The following is a 15919-nucleotide window of genomic DNA, read 5'->3' on the forward strand; positions in this document are numbered from 1 at the left end:
AATATCTGTTTTAAATACACCCAATGATCTGTTCTATAGCTGCCTATGGTAACAAGTTCCACAAATTCATCACCCTCTAGCTGAAGAAATTTCTCCATATCTCTGTTTTAAATGGACACCCCTCTATCCTAAGGCTGTGCCCTCTTCTCCTAGACTCCAAACCATGGACAACTCTCTTTCCACATCTACACTGTCTAGGCCTTTCAACCTTTGAAAGGTTTCAGTGAGATCCCCACCAAATCTTTCCAAATTTCAGTGAACACAGACCCAGAGCTATCGAACATTCCTTGTATGATAACCCTTTCATTCCCAGAATTATCCTTGTGAACATCCTCTGAACCCTCTCCAATGCCAGCGCATCTTTTCTTAGATGAGAAGCTCAAAACTGTTTACAATACTCAAGGTGCAGCTTCACCAGTGCCTTATAAGGCTGCAGCAGCACATCCTACTCTTGTATGCTAGACCTCTTGAAGTGAATGCTAACACTGCATTTGCCTTCCTCACCACAGACTCAACTGGCAAGTTAACCTTTAGGGTGTTCTGCATGAGGACTCCCAAGTCGCTTTAGATCTCAGAGTTTTGGGTTTTTTCCCCATTTAGAAAATAGTCTGCACATTTATTTCTACTATCAAAGTGAATGACCATGCATTTCAAAATGTTGTATTTCATTTGCCACTTTCTTGCCCATTCTTTGTGATTGTGAAGAGTGAGTGTTGGCTGCCTGGCTTTTGATTACTCTGAATCAGAGAGGGGAGAGCCTGTCACTCTGCCAGAGAGTGTTGCCCAGGTTTTCTGCATTTTGGATGTGGACTTGGACTGTAGATTTTTCCCGTCTTATAGTTTTTTATATCCTGTGTTCTTCACCTGATCTTTTTCTTTTTTGTGTGTGCAGAGAAGGGATTTGGGTGTTGATGTACCTGTTCTGTTTTTGTTCATTGTTTTGTTTGGGAAGGGGGAGCTTGGGGGTTGGTGATCGTGCTGCCTTTCTTTTCTTTGTGGTTTCATGCTACCTAGAGAAGAAGAATTTCAGAGTTGGATACTTTGATGAGTTGCATCTTTGAATATTGTACTGACAGGAATCCTGCATGACCTGGATCAACACGTTGATGTTGTGTGGAGGCCTGTGTGTTTCATGGACTCTATCAGGTGATGACAACTCGGGGCCACCATCTTGGAATGGCTTTGGACGAGATACCAGATGAAGATCGATCCAACCCTGGCTCCTGAATGGATAGACTCACATCTGCCCTTCCCGGCCACACTTCAATTAGAAGTGCCATACAAAACAACAATTGACAGGAATCAATGAAACCATTCCACACTACACTGTGCAGAGACAGTCAGTTGTGCACTACAAGGATAAAGAATGTAACAACAGCAAGTTCTTCAACACAAGGACATAGACCCATAAAACTCTTCACACTGCAGTGAGCACACAGACCTGTAAACACCCAGTATTAGGGACCAAAGTGTCAGCCAGTTTTTAAGATCAGGGGATGTGGACCGAAATGTATTGTTCTCATCTGTATTTTCTGAAGAGAAAGGCACTGTGGTCAGAGATTTCATTTGTGAGCTTAGAAGATAGGGGCATGATTAGGTTATTTAGCCCAATGAATATGCTCTGCCAATCAATCATGGCTGATTTACTGTCCCTCCAACCCTCATTCAATGGTTCCATTTAATATCAGCCAATGTATACTATATACAACCTGAAATTCTTACTCACTGCAGACATCCTCTAATTCCCAAAGAATGAATGACAGAAAAAACATAAGAACACCAAAGCCACTGTCCCCACTGCCACGCACAAGCAGCATCAAGAACCATCCCACCACTCATTCTAGCTTAAAGCACACACTTATTCTAGCATAAATCCCCTCCACACACAATGTAAGCAATGGCAAAGCCCCCAAGGAGAGACAATGGTGTACAGTTCATCAAAAACTATGTGTTCACTTCAACATTTTGACATCCCACAGGCACCCTCTCTGATGAACAAGGGAGGGATGGAAATCACTCCTTCCACAGCGAGAGAGGAGACAACAGTTGCTATTTCAATGTCGTAGTCTGTCTGAAGCATCGCTTTATATTTCGAGTTCTTCAACTCGAGAATTGGCAGCAAACTCTCCCTCACCATCAAGAGACAGAGTGGTCAATTAATTACAGAGTGCAGAGCCCTCTGACAGCTGCTCTGATTCTCTTCGATTTTCTGGCTCCTGCTATGCTTCAATTCACGACACCAGTGAGAGTTCATCTCCACAGGGCTGTGCAAAGCCCTGAAGGTCCCCAACCAGGCTGAACCTGGACATATCGAAACGCAGCCGGTCGGCAAGCTCCAAGAACGGAAGCATGCTGCTGTGCAGAACCGTAGTTTGAGTGCATCTCCCCATAACATTTGACGCCCTTACTAATCAGGAAGCAATCAACCTCTCCTTCAAATATCCCCATTGATTTGGCTTCCAAAGCCATCTGTACAAATGAATTCCAGAGATTCACCACTTTCTGATAAAGAAATTCCCCCTTGTCTCTATTCCAAAGGGATGTCCTTGTATTTTGAGGCTGTGCCCTCATTTCTGTTCTAAGGAGACATCCTTGTAATCTGAGACTGTGTCCTCTGGTTCCAGACTCCCCGACTACAGGAAAAATCCTCTCCATGTCCACACTATGCAGGCCTTTCAATATTCAATAGGTTTCAATGAGATGCCCCCTCATTTTTCTAAACATCAGCGAGAACAAGCCCAGAGCCATCAAACCCTCCTCATACATTAACACTTCATTCCTAGAATCATTCTCATAAACCTCCAGTGGACACTCTTCAATGCCAGCACATCTTTTCTTAGAAAATGGGCCCACAACTGTTCACAGTGTGATGTGACCAATGCCTTATAAAGCCTTAGTATCTTAGCATCTTAGCATTTAGCTGCCCCCTCCTAAGACGGCGGCAGCTAAATACATCACACTTCCAGGAATGGCAGGTGTGCAATAGTCCTACCCCCCCATCCATATATTATTAATTTTGGACTGCACTCCTGAGGTTTTAGAGTTTATTTTATGGATATATTCTTTGTCATGCTGCTAAACTGTGTTTCATTGCTCCACAACAATGACAATAAAGGTATTCTATTCTATTCTATTCTTTTAGCATCTTTGCTTTTCTATTCCAGTCTTCTCAAAATGCTAACATTGCATTTGCCTGCCTTACCACTGACTCAATCTGCAAGTCAATCTGTAGGGAATCCTGCCTGAGAACTTCCTTTGCACCTCTGATATCTGAATTTTTTTTCCCATTCAGAAAATAGTCTATTCCTTTATTCCTTCTACTAAAGTTCATGATCATACACTTTTCTACACAGTATTCCACCAGACATTCTTTGCCCACTCTCCTAATCTGTCTAAGACATTCTTCAGACTCCCTGTTTCCTCAACATTACCTACTCCTCCACCTATCTTTGTATTTTCTGCAAACCTGGCCACAAAGTCACCAATTCCATCATCCAGCTCATTGATGTACAAGTTGAAAAGAAGTGACCCCTGCGGACACCACTAGCTAAGCCAAAAAAAGGCCCCCTTTATTCCCATTCTTTACCTCCTGCCAGTCAGCTAACCTATTATCCATGCTAGTACCTTTCCTGTAATATCATGGGCTCTTATCTTGTTAAGCAGTATCATGTGTGGCGCCTCGACAAAGGCCTTTTGAAAATCCAAGTAAACAATATTCTGTGACTCTTCATCGTCTATCCTGCCTGTTACTTTCTCAAAAATTTCCAACAGGTAAGACTTCTCGATAAGGAAGTCAAGCCGACTTTGGCCAATTTTATCATCTGCTTCCAAGTACCCTGAAACCTCAACTTTAATAATGGATTCCAACATCTTCCCAACCACTGAAGACGGACTAACTGGTCTACATGTAAGGAGATGAAATTTGAGCTTAGCAGGGATCAGAGTGAACTTAGCACATAGAACATTACACCATAGTACAAGCCTTATTGCCCATCAAGTTGTGCTGACCTTTTAACCTGCCCTAACATCGGTCTAACCCTTCTCTCCCATGTAGCCCTCCATTTTTGATGAGCTTATCCTAGCCTGCTGTAAGAGAGAAGACAGGAGACCTTCACTGGTTACAGGTGAGGTGTCAGATAACGGGAAGACAGCAAATTTATTCAAGTAGGACAATGGAAATAACTCATTTAATGAAAGGCCAATTAGTCTAATATCTGTTGCAAGGAGAAGACTGACAAAATATTCCAAGAGACAGGAATAACCTGCACCTGGAAAGGCAGTGATTGATGAGGGATAGTCACTACATCGTGGTTATGGAGAGACTAATATAATTTAGGTCTATTTTTGAAGGGGTAGCTAAATACACTGATGAGGGCAGTGTGGATGATGTGGTTTACACGGACTTTAATAAAACCTTTGACAAGGTTCCACATGGAAGGTTGTTAAACCCACAGGATCTAACACTGGCTTAGTAACTAGAGACAGAGGCATTGGGTAAGTAATCCCTTTGGCTCAACTCATCTGTGCTGACCAAAATGCCCATCTAAGCAAGTTCCATTTGCCAAATATCCCTCTATGCTCTTTTTCAAATATCTTGTAAATGTTGTTATCGTGTCTGCCTTATCCATTGCCTCTGACAACTTGTTCCATGTACCCGCTGCACACTGTGTCAGTAAATTGCCCTGGAGGTCTCATTTAAATCTTTCCCCTCTCTCTTGAAACTTATATCCTTGAGTTTTTCATTCCCTTCTGCTCTTGTTATTTTTCACATTGTAAATCTTACGGCTACACTGTCCTATGTCATCATTATCAGATATTTCATCACAGCATGCAGATTAATGCTCTATTTCAAACTGCCTCTTGACTTTTTAATCTTTCTCTCTTACCTGTGTAGTCCATTTATTTTTGTCTGCCTGACCTGTTCATTGTATGTTCTCTACTTCTAGCATTTTCTGGAAGCTTTGCCTTTCAACCCGCAGTGATCTGGTGTATGTGAGCCCCTGCCACAACAGTAACAGATTGTTCAGCCAGGCAGGTTTCTGTTTAGATGTTGCAATTTTGTTCACACTCACTTTCATTCCTGACTGCAACTCACAGGCATCTCTGTCTGCTGGTTTCATTGCTACAGTGATTTCAACTGTTCTCTTAAATGTGAATTGTGCCTCAATTAGGAGCCATTTTTGAATGCTTTCTTGTAAGACTCCACAAATGAAATGATCTTTCAGTGCATTATTAAGCCCACCACTCAACTGACAACGCTTGGACAATTTTTAAAATTCAGTCCCGTAAGCTAAAATGGGCTTCCCTTCCTTTTGATTCCACTTATGAAACTTAAAACATTTAGCAAGCAACAATGGTTTTGGTTCTAAGTGTTCCTGCATTATGTTTACAATATCAGCAAAGCTCATTTTGGCTGGTTTGGTTGGAGCAGTTAAACTTTTAAGCAAACTTTATGCCTTTCTATCTGTATCACTCAGCAGAACTGGAACTCACTTTGTATTGGCTATTTAATTTGCTTCAAAGTACTGCCCAATTCATTCAGTATACAAAATCAATTACCTGTTGTGGAATGGAATGCGTTAAACTTTCCAATGCAGCCAGCCATTTCTGCCAATTTTTAAATTTATGATTATTACCATCTGGTATTCACTCTTATGAAACCATAAATTTTTCCAGTTTCTGCAATTTTTTTCTCAACTGTCTCGCTCCCTTTTCAAAGCAACTCGCGCTGCACTTTTTTAAACTCAAGTATTTTTGTCCTCTTGTGAAGAAAAAAAAGTGCTGCTCTTTAACAGGTAGGTTGTCATCTTGGGTTAATTTTAAAACTTCTTCGTTACCTCCATTATGTTTTGTAACTCCAAAAACTAATCAAAAGAAAATCCTAGAAGATGGGAGATATGTATCTATCTGGTTTCTTTTGTGAGACACTCACATGTGATGTGGTGGCATAATGACGTATGCCATTCACACACTTTTTACATGAATTAAGAATGCTTAAATAAAACAATATATTTACAAGATATTGACTCCATTCTGCACCCTTTGCCTCAGTACCTTCCCACCTACATTTGTGACTCTTCACGTGCCCTCAATTTACTCAACAAGGACATGGACCCACTGCAATTTGCCTATTGCTACAATAGGTCAGCAGCAGACACAATCTCAATGGCTCGTCACATGGCTTCAGACCACCTGGACAACACAAACACCTATGTCAGGATGCTGTTCATCGACGATAGCTCAGCATTTAACACCATCATTACCACAATCCTGATTGAGAAGTTACAGAACCTGGGCCTCTGTACCTCCCTCTGCAATTGGATCCTCGGCTTCCTAACCAGAAGACCACAATCTGTGCGGATTGGTGATAACATATCCTCCTGGCTGATGATCAACACTGGTGCACTCAGGGGTGTGTGCTTAGCCCACTGCTCTACTCTCTCTATACCCATGACTGTGTGGTTAGGCATAGCTGAAATACCATCTATAAATTTGCTGATGATACAACCATTGTTGGTAGAATCTCAGATGGAGACAAGAGAGCATACAGGAGTGAGATATACCAATTAGTGCAGTGGTATCACAGCAACAACCTTCCACTCAATGTTAGTAAGATGAAAGATCTGATTATGGACTTCAGGAAGGGTAAGATGAAGGAACACATACCAATCCTCATAGAGCAATCAGAAGTGGAGAGAGTGAGCAGTCCTGACGAAGGGTCTCGGCCTGAAACGTCGACTGCACCTCTTCCTATAGATGCTGCTTGGCCTGCTGCGTTCACCAGCAACTTTGATGTGTGTTGCTAGAGTGAGCAGTTTCAAGTTTTTGGGTGTCAAGATCTCTGAGAACCTAACCTAACCTAACATATCGATGCAGTTATAAAGAAGGCAAGATAGGGACTATACTTCATTAGTTTGAAGAAACAACATGACAACAAAAATACTCAAAGACTTCTATATATGTACTGTAGAGTATTCTGACAGGCTGCATCACTGTCTGATATGGGAGTGGGGGGCTACTGCACAGGACCAAAAGAAGCTGAAGAGGGTCGTAAATTTAGTTGGCTCCATCTTGGGTACTAGTCTCTGTAGTACCCAGGATATCTTTAAGGAGCAGGGTCTCAGAAAGGCAGTGTCCATTATTAAGGACCCCCAGCACCCAGGGAATGCCCTTTTCTCATTGTTACCATCAGGTAGGTGGTACAGAAGCTTGAAGGCACACACTCAGCGATTTTCAGGAACAGCTTCATCCCCTCTGCCACATGATTCCTAAATGGACATTGTACCCATGAACACTACCTCACTTTTTAAATATGTATATATTGTTTCTATTTATGCATGATTTTTAATCTATTCAATATACATATACTGTTATTTATTTTTTCTTCTTCTATGTTATGCATTGCATTGAACTGCTGCTGCTAAGTTAACAAATTTCATGACACATGCCAGTAGTAATAAACCTGATTCTGAACTCTCAATAACTTTCAATTTTCCTGGCCTTGACTGCCCCATTTTCACTATGGATCTCCAGTCCCTATATACTTCTATCCTCTATCAAGAAGGCCTTAGAACTCTGCGCTTCTTCCTCAACAAAATAAAAAACAGTTTCCCGCCACCACCACCCTCCTCTCTCTGGCAGAGCCGGTTTTCACCCTCAACAATTTCTTTGGATCCTCCCTTTTTCTCCAGACTCAAGCAGTAGCTATGGGCACAGACATGGGAGATCTGCCTTTAAATTCATTCGATCCATTTCTGACACCTCCTTCCCCTTTCTCGATCTCCCTTGAACATTCGTCCCTTCCAACTAATCTCTCTCCTGGTACATACCTCTGTAAGTGACAGAAATGCTGCAACTGCCCATGTACCTCCTCCCTCACCCCCAAATAATCCTTCCAGGTGAGGCAATACAACAAAACAAATCTGCTGGGATCATCTATTGCGTTCAGTGCTCCTAATGCATTTTCCTCTAAGTTGGTGAGTCCTGTCATAGATTGGGAGATGACTTTGGCTAGTACCTCTGCTCCACCTGCCAAAAGCATAATTTCCTGGTGGCCAAACATTTTGATTCCTATCCCCATTCCCACTCTGACATATCATTGCATGACCAACAATTGTGCCATGACGAGGCCACCCTCAAGCAACACCTCATATTCTGCCTGGGTAGCCTACAACCTAATGGCATGAACATCGATTTCCAGTTTAAAAAAATGTTTTCCTTCTCCCTGTCCTCTCTTTCTGTCCCCTACTCTGGCTTCGTTTCTCTTCTCTCCACCTACATCACCTCCCGCTGCGACCCTTCCTTCTTCCCTTTCTCACATGATCCATTCCCTCTCCTATCAGATTCCTTCTGCAGCCTTTTACCTTACCCACCCATCTGGCTTCACCTATCACCTTTTAACTAGTCCTCCTTCCCCTCCCCACCACACCTTTTTATTCTGGTGTCTTCCCTATCCTGAAGAAGTTTCTCAGCCCAAAATGCTGACTGTTTCTTCCCCTCCATAGATGCTGCCTGCCCTGCGTGTTCCTCCAGCATTTTGTGTGTGTGTGTGTGTTGCTCTGAAAATGTAGATGGTTGGGATAGTGAGTTTGCAGATGATGTGAAGATTGGTGGTGTTGTGGATAGCATAGAAGACTGGCAGGGAATACAACATGATACAGATCAGTTGCAGATAGGGTAGAGAAATAGCAGATGGAGTGTAACCCAGCAAAATGTGAGGTGTTTCACCTTGGTAGACCAAATGTAAACAGACAGCACACTGTTAAGAGCAAGACCCTTAATGGTATTCATAAGTAGACAGATCTTGGGAGTCTAAGTTCATAGTCCCCTGAAAGTGGTTGAACAGGTTGACAAGGTGGTTAAGAAGGCATATGGCATGCTTGCCCTTTTTAGTCGAGGCAATGAGTGCAAACATCAGGAAGTTATGTTGTAGACTTATAAAACTCCAGACTTATAATACTCCAGATGTAGTTAGGCCACATCTGGAGTATTACATACAGTTCTGGTCCCACCATTTTAGGAAGGTTGTTTGGGCTTTGGAGACATTGCCAGCTCCTCCAAGGTGATAGCCATCATCATGAACCCCTTTGTGACAGAGATTTTCAAGCGCATTGGTGGCGGGGCTTCCAAACCAGACCATTACAAGAAGCAGTTTACTGTCACTTCCTGGGAGATCCAGACAGTTATGTGCCTGCTGCTGCTTGTGGAGCTTGCCAGGCAGACGGTGATTGAAGGGACAAGGCAGTGACCAAGTACATCAACTCCAAGTGCATTTCCATAGGATGCTGACAAAACAAACTGAAACACCAATGGCTCTATTAAAAGTCACCTAAAGTTTCCAAGAAAGATTTGTCAATATTTCCACAATACTTTTCTGCAACTGCTTTAATATCTCTGTTTTAGGAGATAATATTTATCAGAATTATGTTAATGACAATTAGCTGTCCCCTTGCCTGCTGAAATTTTAGTGTTCCTGCATATTGCACTAACACGGAACTTCCCCTTCCCCGTTAGTTTGACTCCATCTTAAAACACTTATTTCCATTGACAAAGAATTAAGTTGAACAGGAATTTTGTGAGCTTGCTGTTGTATATGTTCGAGAGATGAAGTAATGCCTCTCAATTACTCCACTATACTGTTTCTGAAGTGCTCTGAATCGAGAACAATGAACTCTCATATTGTTGTTTCTGTGCTTTCACCACAGTTTGTGAAGATACGGTTCCATGATGCGATGTGTTTTTACAAAGAATGGCACCTTCCCAGAAACAGTTATGATAGAATTAATTCACATTTCGTGCGGACAGGAAATAACTAGCCATGTGGGCAGTCTATGCTCACACACATATTGCTAATTGATTTTTTTTAGGACAATAGTTTAATTTTACTTTTTCCTTGGCGGGTTTTTCAAATGTCAGGTACTTTTGGATAGTGACGGTTATTTTGCGCGCTTCTCCCGCTGCCGTCTGGTGATTGGAGAATTGGACAACTCGCTGATTGGGTTTCTCCAAATCACCAATTGAAGAGCTTGCTGCACCACCAATCGTAAGTGCCCTTCCCCAATCCTCCCGAAAGTTATAAAAAGGCCGAATGCGGAACAGTTTTCTCATTCTCTGTGTAGGACTGTGTGAAAATGAGTGGACGAGGAAAAGGTGGTAAGGCTAAGAGCAAACCCAAGTCTCGCTCGTCCCGCGCCGGACTGCAGTTCCCGGTGGGCCGAGTTCATAGACTCCTGAGAAAGGGTAATTATGCTGAGCGGGTGGGTGCCGGAGCCCCGGTCTATCTGGCTGCTGTGCTCGAGTATCTGACGGCTGAAATTCTCGAGTTGGCCGGCAACGCGGCCCGAGACAACAAGAAGACGCGCATCATCCCCAGACACCTGCAGCTGGCCGTCCGCAACGACGAGGAGCTCAACAAGCTGCTGGGAGGAGTGACCATCGCTCAGGGCGGGGTGCTGCCCAATATCCAGGCCGTGCTTTTGCCCAAAAAGAGCGGCGGACCCACCAACCCCAAGGGGAAATAAATAAGTGAAGCGTCAGTTTAAAAAACCCAAAGGCTCTTTTCAGAGCCACCCATATTGTCTACGGAAAGGGCTGATAAAGACTGGGGTGCCTCCGGGTGTTTTCGAACTGCGCGTCACTCGTAGTGTATTAAACTCAGTCTAAAGCGCTTTTCCTCCACTGAAAATTACAACATTTATCTGCACATAGAACGCTCTCTCTAAACCCGGTCTCCGTCCCAGTCCCCTCTTTTATCGAAAATTAACCTTTTTTTTCCTGCAGTTGCCTCTACTTTCTGAATGGCGCTTGAGTGGCGGTAAATTGCCTAATCTTCTAGGGGATTTACTAATTCTCAGCGGAAATGCCCGATCACAGAGAGTCCTTTTTCACCAATGAACAAGCAACAGGGGAAGCGCCAAAACTAACTGCCAGACCACTAAAATTGTGAAATTTCTAACGTCTCCAAGAGGAAAATAATTTTATAGAACAGTACGAAACTTTTTTTTGTGAATAGTACCTCCTGATCCACTTATAATATAGACTGTGAATTACCTTTAATGCTCAAAGTAAAATTTATTATCAGAGTACATCCGTGTTACCACATGCAACCCTGAACGTTTTCATGCGAGCAATGTACTGTTCAAAGTAAAATTACCAAAGTATGTACATTATATTCAATCATGAAATTCTTCTTGCAGAAACCCACGAAACAAACACAATCTAATTAGCAAAAAAAATGAGAGACCGATGAACAACCAATGTGCAAAAGAGGAGAAATTGCGCAAAAAAATAAAAAAAAACCAAACATAATTCATAGAACACGACCTGCAGAATCGCCTTAAGCTAGTTCTCCGATATAAGAGTAACTGTGAATTCAATTTTCATTTTAATCACGGATCGGTACAAATACTGAATTATAGAACACGACAGGATTTTGGGAGGCTGCATGAACTTGGGTTGTTTTCTTTGGAGCGCTGGAGGTCGAGGGAGATCTGACAGGTTTTCAAGATTATGAGGTGCATAGATAGAGCAGACAGAGAGGATCTATTTCCAGGGTTGAAATGTCTCCTCCCAGAGGGCACACATTGTAGTTTCAAAGGTGATGTGAAGGGTAAGTTATTTACTCAGAGAGTTGGGGATGCCTGGCATGCACTGCCTGGTATTGTGGAAGAGACAAATACATCAGAGGCTTTTAAGAGACATTTGGATGGGCACATGAATGGAGGAATTAAATAAGTAGTAGGGATTAGTACTTGGGTGTTTTTAGATTTGCTTTTGAGCTGGTTTGGCATAACATTATGGGCTGAATGACCTGTTCTTGTGCTGTACCCTTCTATGCTTTTATTCCAGTCACACACATACCTGCACATCCACAGAACTGTGCTGGTGGGACACACTTGACTTTTACAAAGTGACAAACAACTGTAAACAAAAATTACTTCAAAAATTGTCAGGTGTTCTTTCCTCATACAGCTCACGGTATTTGAATATGAAACTGTAAGACCATAAGAGCAGAATTAGGCTATTTGGTCTATTGAGTCTGCTCTGCCGTTCAATCACGCCTGATCCTTTTCTCCCCTCCTTCGTGCCACTCCCTGCCTTTCTCCCCCATAAGCTTTGATGCCATTTCCAATTGAGAATCTATCAATCTCTGTCTTAAATACACCCAGTAAACTGGCCTCCACAGCTGCCTGTGGTAACAATTTCCACAGACTCACCTCTGGCTGAAGAAACTTCTCCGCATCTCTGTTTTAAATGGATGCCCCTCTATCCTGAGACAGTGCCCATTTGTTCTTGACACCCCCAGCACGGGAAACATCCTTTCTACATCTACTCTGTCTAGGCCTTTCAACATTCAAAACATTTCAATGCGATCTACCTCAAATCCTAAATCCCAGTGAATACAGACCCAGAGCTTGCAAACATTGCTCGTATGATAACCCTTTCATTCCCAGAATCATTCTTGCCAATCTCCTCTTAACCCTCTCCAATATCAGCACATCTTTTCTTAGATAAGCAGCCCAAAACTGTTCACAATACTCAAGGTGAGGCCTCACCAGTGCCTTATAAAGCTTCAGCATCACATCCGTGCTCTTGTATTCTAGACCCCTTGAAATGGTTGCATTTGCCTTCCTCACAACTGACTCAACCTGCAGTTAACCTTTAGGGTGTTCTACACAAGGACTCCCAGGTCCCTCTGCATCTCAAAGTTATGGGTTTTCTCCCTATTCAGAAAATAGTCTGCACATTTACTTCTACTACCAAAGTGCAAGACCATGCATTTTAAAATATTGTATTTCATTTGCCACTTCCTTGCCCGTTCTTTGACGTTGTGGAGGGTGAGTGCCAGCTGATTGTCTTTTGATTGCTCTGTGTTGGAGGGGGGAGAGCCTGCCACACTGCCAGAGACTGTTGCCCAGGTTTCTGCGTTTTGGATATGGACTTTGACTATAGACTTTTTCTCAGTCTTATAGATTTTTATATTTTGTGTTTTTTCACCTGATCTTTTTCGTTCTTTTGTGCGGGGAGAGGGATTTGGGAGTTAATGTGTCTGTTCTGTTTTGTTAGTTTTTTTTGTGTGGGGAGGGGGATTTATGGGTTGATGTGCCTGTTCTGATTTTGTTCATTTTTTTTGTGTGGTGGGGAGGATTTGGGGGTTAATGACCGTGCTGCCTTGGTTTCATGGCTACCCGGAGAAGAAGAACATCAGAGCTGTATACTTCGATAACAAATGCATCTTTGAACATTTGAATCAACAGGAATCCTGCATGACCTGGATCAACACGTTGACGTCGTGTGGAGGTTTGTGTGCTTCAAATACTCTGGACAAGATGCCAGATGAAGATCACTCCAACCCCAACTCCCAAACGGACAGGCTCACATCTGCTCCTCCCTGGCCTCACTTCAATTAGAAGAGTGAATGCCACATGAAACAACAACTGAAAGAAGTCAATGAAAACATGCCACACTACACTGTACAGAAAGAGTCAGCAATCCACTACAAGGATAAAGATCTTTACAACACCAAGTCTTTCAACACAAGGACACAGAGCTATAGAGCTCTCCACATTGTGCTGTGAGCATACAGACCTGTAAACGCCCAGTATTAGGGACAAAAGTGTCGACCTCTCTTTGGGACCAGAGGGTGTGGACTGAAATATATAATTCCCATCCATATTTCCTGAAGAGAAAGGCACTGTGGTCAGAGATTTAATTTGTGACGATGATATTCTAGAGCACATTCACATAAAAAAAGACCATAAGATACAAGAACATGATAAAGGCTATTTGGTACATTGAATCTGCTCCTCCAATCAATCATAGCTGATTTACTATCAGTCCGACTCATTCAATGGTTCAATTGTTCCATTTAATATCGAGAATTTATACTGAAGTTCTTACTTTCTGCAGACATCCTTGAAGCAGACAGAATCCCCTTTGTCTCCTACCCTCCAAGGAATAAAGACCTCACCTGCCCATCTCTCCCTATAACTCAAGTCCTCTAGGTTGGTTTGCAGGTGCAGCAGGCTATCAAAAAGGCAAATGGGATGTTGGCGTTCCTTGCTAGAGGGATTGAACTTAAGAGCAGGAAGGTTATGCTGCAACTGTACAGGGTACTGGTGAGGCTGCACCTGGAGTACTGCGGGCAGTTCTGTTCTCCTTACTTGTAGAGGGATATACTGGCTTTGGAGGCGGTGCAGAGGAAGTTCACCACGTTGACTCCAGAGATCAGGGGATTAGACTATGAGGAGAGATTGAGTTGCCTGGGACTGTACTCGCTGGAATTCAGAAGAATGAGGGGAAGATCTTATGGAAACATATAAAATGATGAAAGGGATAGATAAGATAGAGGCAGGAAAGTTGTTTCCACTGATACATGAGACTAGAACTAGGGGACATGGCCTCAAGATTCGGGGGAGTAGATTTAGGATGGAGAAGAAGAGGAACTGCTTTTCCCAGAGGGTGGTGAATCTGTGAAATTTGCTGCCCAATGAAGCAGTGGAGGCTATGTCAGTTAATATATTTAAGACAATGTTGGATAGATTTTTTCATAGTAGGAGACTAAGAGTTATGGGGAAAAGGCAGGTAGGTGGAGATGAGTCCGTAGCCAGATCAGCCATGTTCTTATTGAATGGCGGAGCATGCCTGACGGGCCAAACGGCCTACTCCAGCTCCTTTTCTTATGTTGTTATGTCCTGGTCCAAGGAACATTCTCTTAAATCTTCCTATGACACGGTGACTGCACAGAATAATCTTGGACACGAGATTCTGCCTATGCTGGAAATTCGGAGTAACACATAGAAAATGCTGGAGAAACTCAGTAGGTCAGGCAGCGTCTATGGAGAGAAATAAACAGCTGACTTTTTGCGTTGAAACCCTCCATCAGGGCTCATTATGAGAGAAATTGCCTTTAAACTCACGAGAGAGCATAGGCTATCAACTTTTTCCTGTTGATGTTTCTGTAGCAGGCAATTTCTTTTTTATGAGGTTGAGTTGCTAGCTCGACGCTTAACCTAGCACGGATGGAAAGCGTGCCAGGGGAGCTGGCTCGGGAGCCTTCGCTCTGAACTCCGGCGCTGATGCCAGCACACCTCCAGCCGGCTAGGACTCATTATTAATCCTCATCAATACTCTTGGTGCGCCCTCACCAGCACGGTGTACAACGGCAACATAATCTCCCAACTCCTGTACTAGTATGTAGAAGTCCTAATGAGAGAATGTGCAATACTTTATCTACTATTAGGGAATGAGACAGGGCAGGTGACACAAGTTTGTGTAGGGGAACACTACATACCTAGTGATCATAATTCCATTAGTTTCAAAATAAATATGGAAAAGGATAGGCTTGGCCCATGTGTTGAGATGATAAATTGGAGAAAGACCAACTTTCATGGTATCAGAATTGATCTGGCAAGTGTGGACTGGGACAGGCTGTTGTCTGGCAAAGGTGTACTTGGTAAGTGAGAGAATTGGGAGGCCTTCAAAAATGAAATTTTGAAAGTACAAAATTTGCATGTGCCTATCAAGCCGAGGAGTGGTAGTGGGGACAAGCTCCCACTACCTAAAAGTGCTCCTCACGGCATGCGCCTCAAATAGCCTCTGACAACCAAGACCAACTCCTGGCCTTCTCGTGTGGCTTAGCCTCTAAGCCCGGCGGAACTGTTTCTGCTGACAGGAGAAGGGGTGAAGGCGGGTCCTGGTGCCTTAAAACCAGTGCTTCGGGCAGATGGATCTTGTCAGCCTGGGATGACAGTCCATTTAGGAGAGGGAAACTCTGATTTCAAACCTCCGCTGCCTTGCGGCCATAGCCACTGATGGGAAAGGCTTCGGGAGTAAATCCTAAGGACAAATCCAGAGCTGGAGTCCCTAAGGCAGTCCGACGTTGCCTTCAACCTCGTTCTGGCAACTCCTGTGACGACAC

At 43.2% G+C, this 15919-nt stretch overlaps 1 protein-coding gene across 1 annotated transcript; it reads left to right on the plus strand.

Moving 5' to 3' along the window:
* Positions 1 to 9076: 9076 nt before the first annotated feature.
* On the plus strand, positions 9077 to 10520 carry LOC134353488 (late histone H2A.2.2-like). Its single transcript, XM_063061492.1, has 2 exons — positions 9077 to 9223; positions 10119 to 10520. The coding sequence occupies exons 1-2, from the start codon at positions 9077 to 9079 to the stop codon at positions 10518 to 10520; spliced, it is 549 nt and encodes a 182-aa protein (XP_062917562.1).
* The last annotated feature ends 5399 nt before the right edge of the window (positions 10521 to 15919 follow it).

Source organism: Mobula hypostoma, chromosome 11 (genome assembly GCF_963921235.1).
Source record: "Mobula hypostoma chromosome 11, sMobHyp1.1, whole genome shotgun sequence".
NCBI lineage: Eukaryota > Metazoa > Chordata > Chondrichthyes > Myliobatiformes > Myliobatidae > Mobula > Mobula hypostoma.

Excerpts from the sequence above, each read along its gene's own strand:
- LOC134353488 (XM_063061492.1), top strand. The coding sequence starts at position 9,077 with ATGAACCCCTTTGTGACAGAGATTTTCAAGCGCATTGGTGGCGGGGCT. Across the intron at positions 9,224-10,118 it reads TGGAGCTTGCCAGGCAGACG|GACTGTGTGAAAATGAGTGG; the intron begins GTGATTGAAGGG and ends TTCTCTGTGTAG.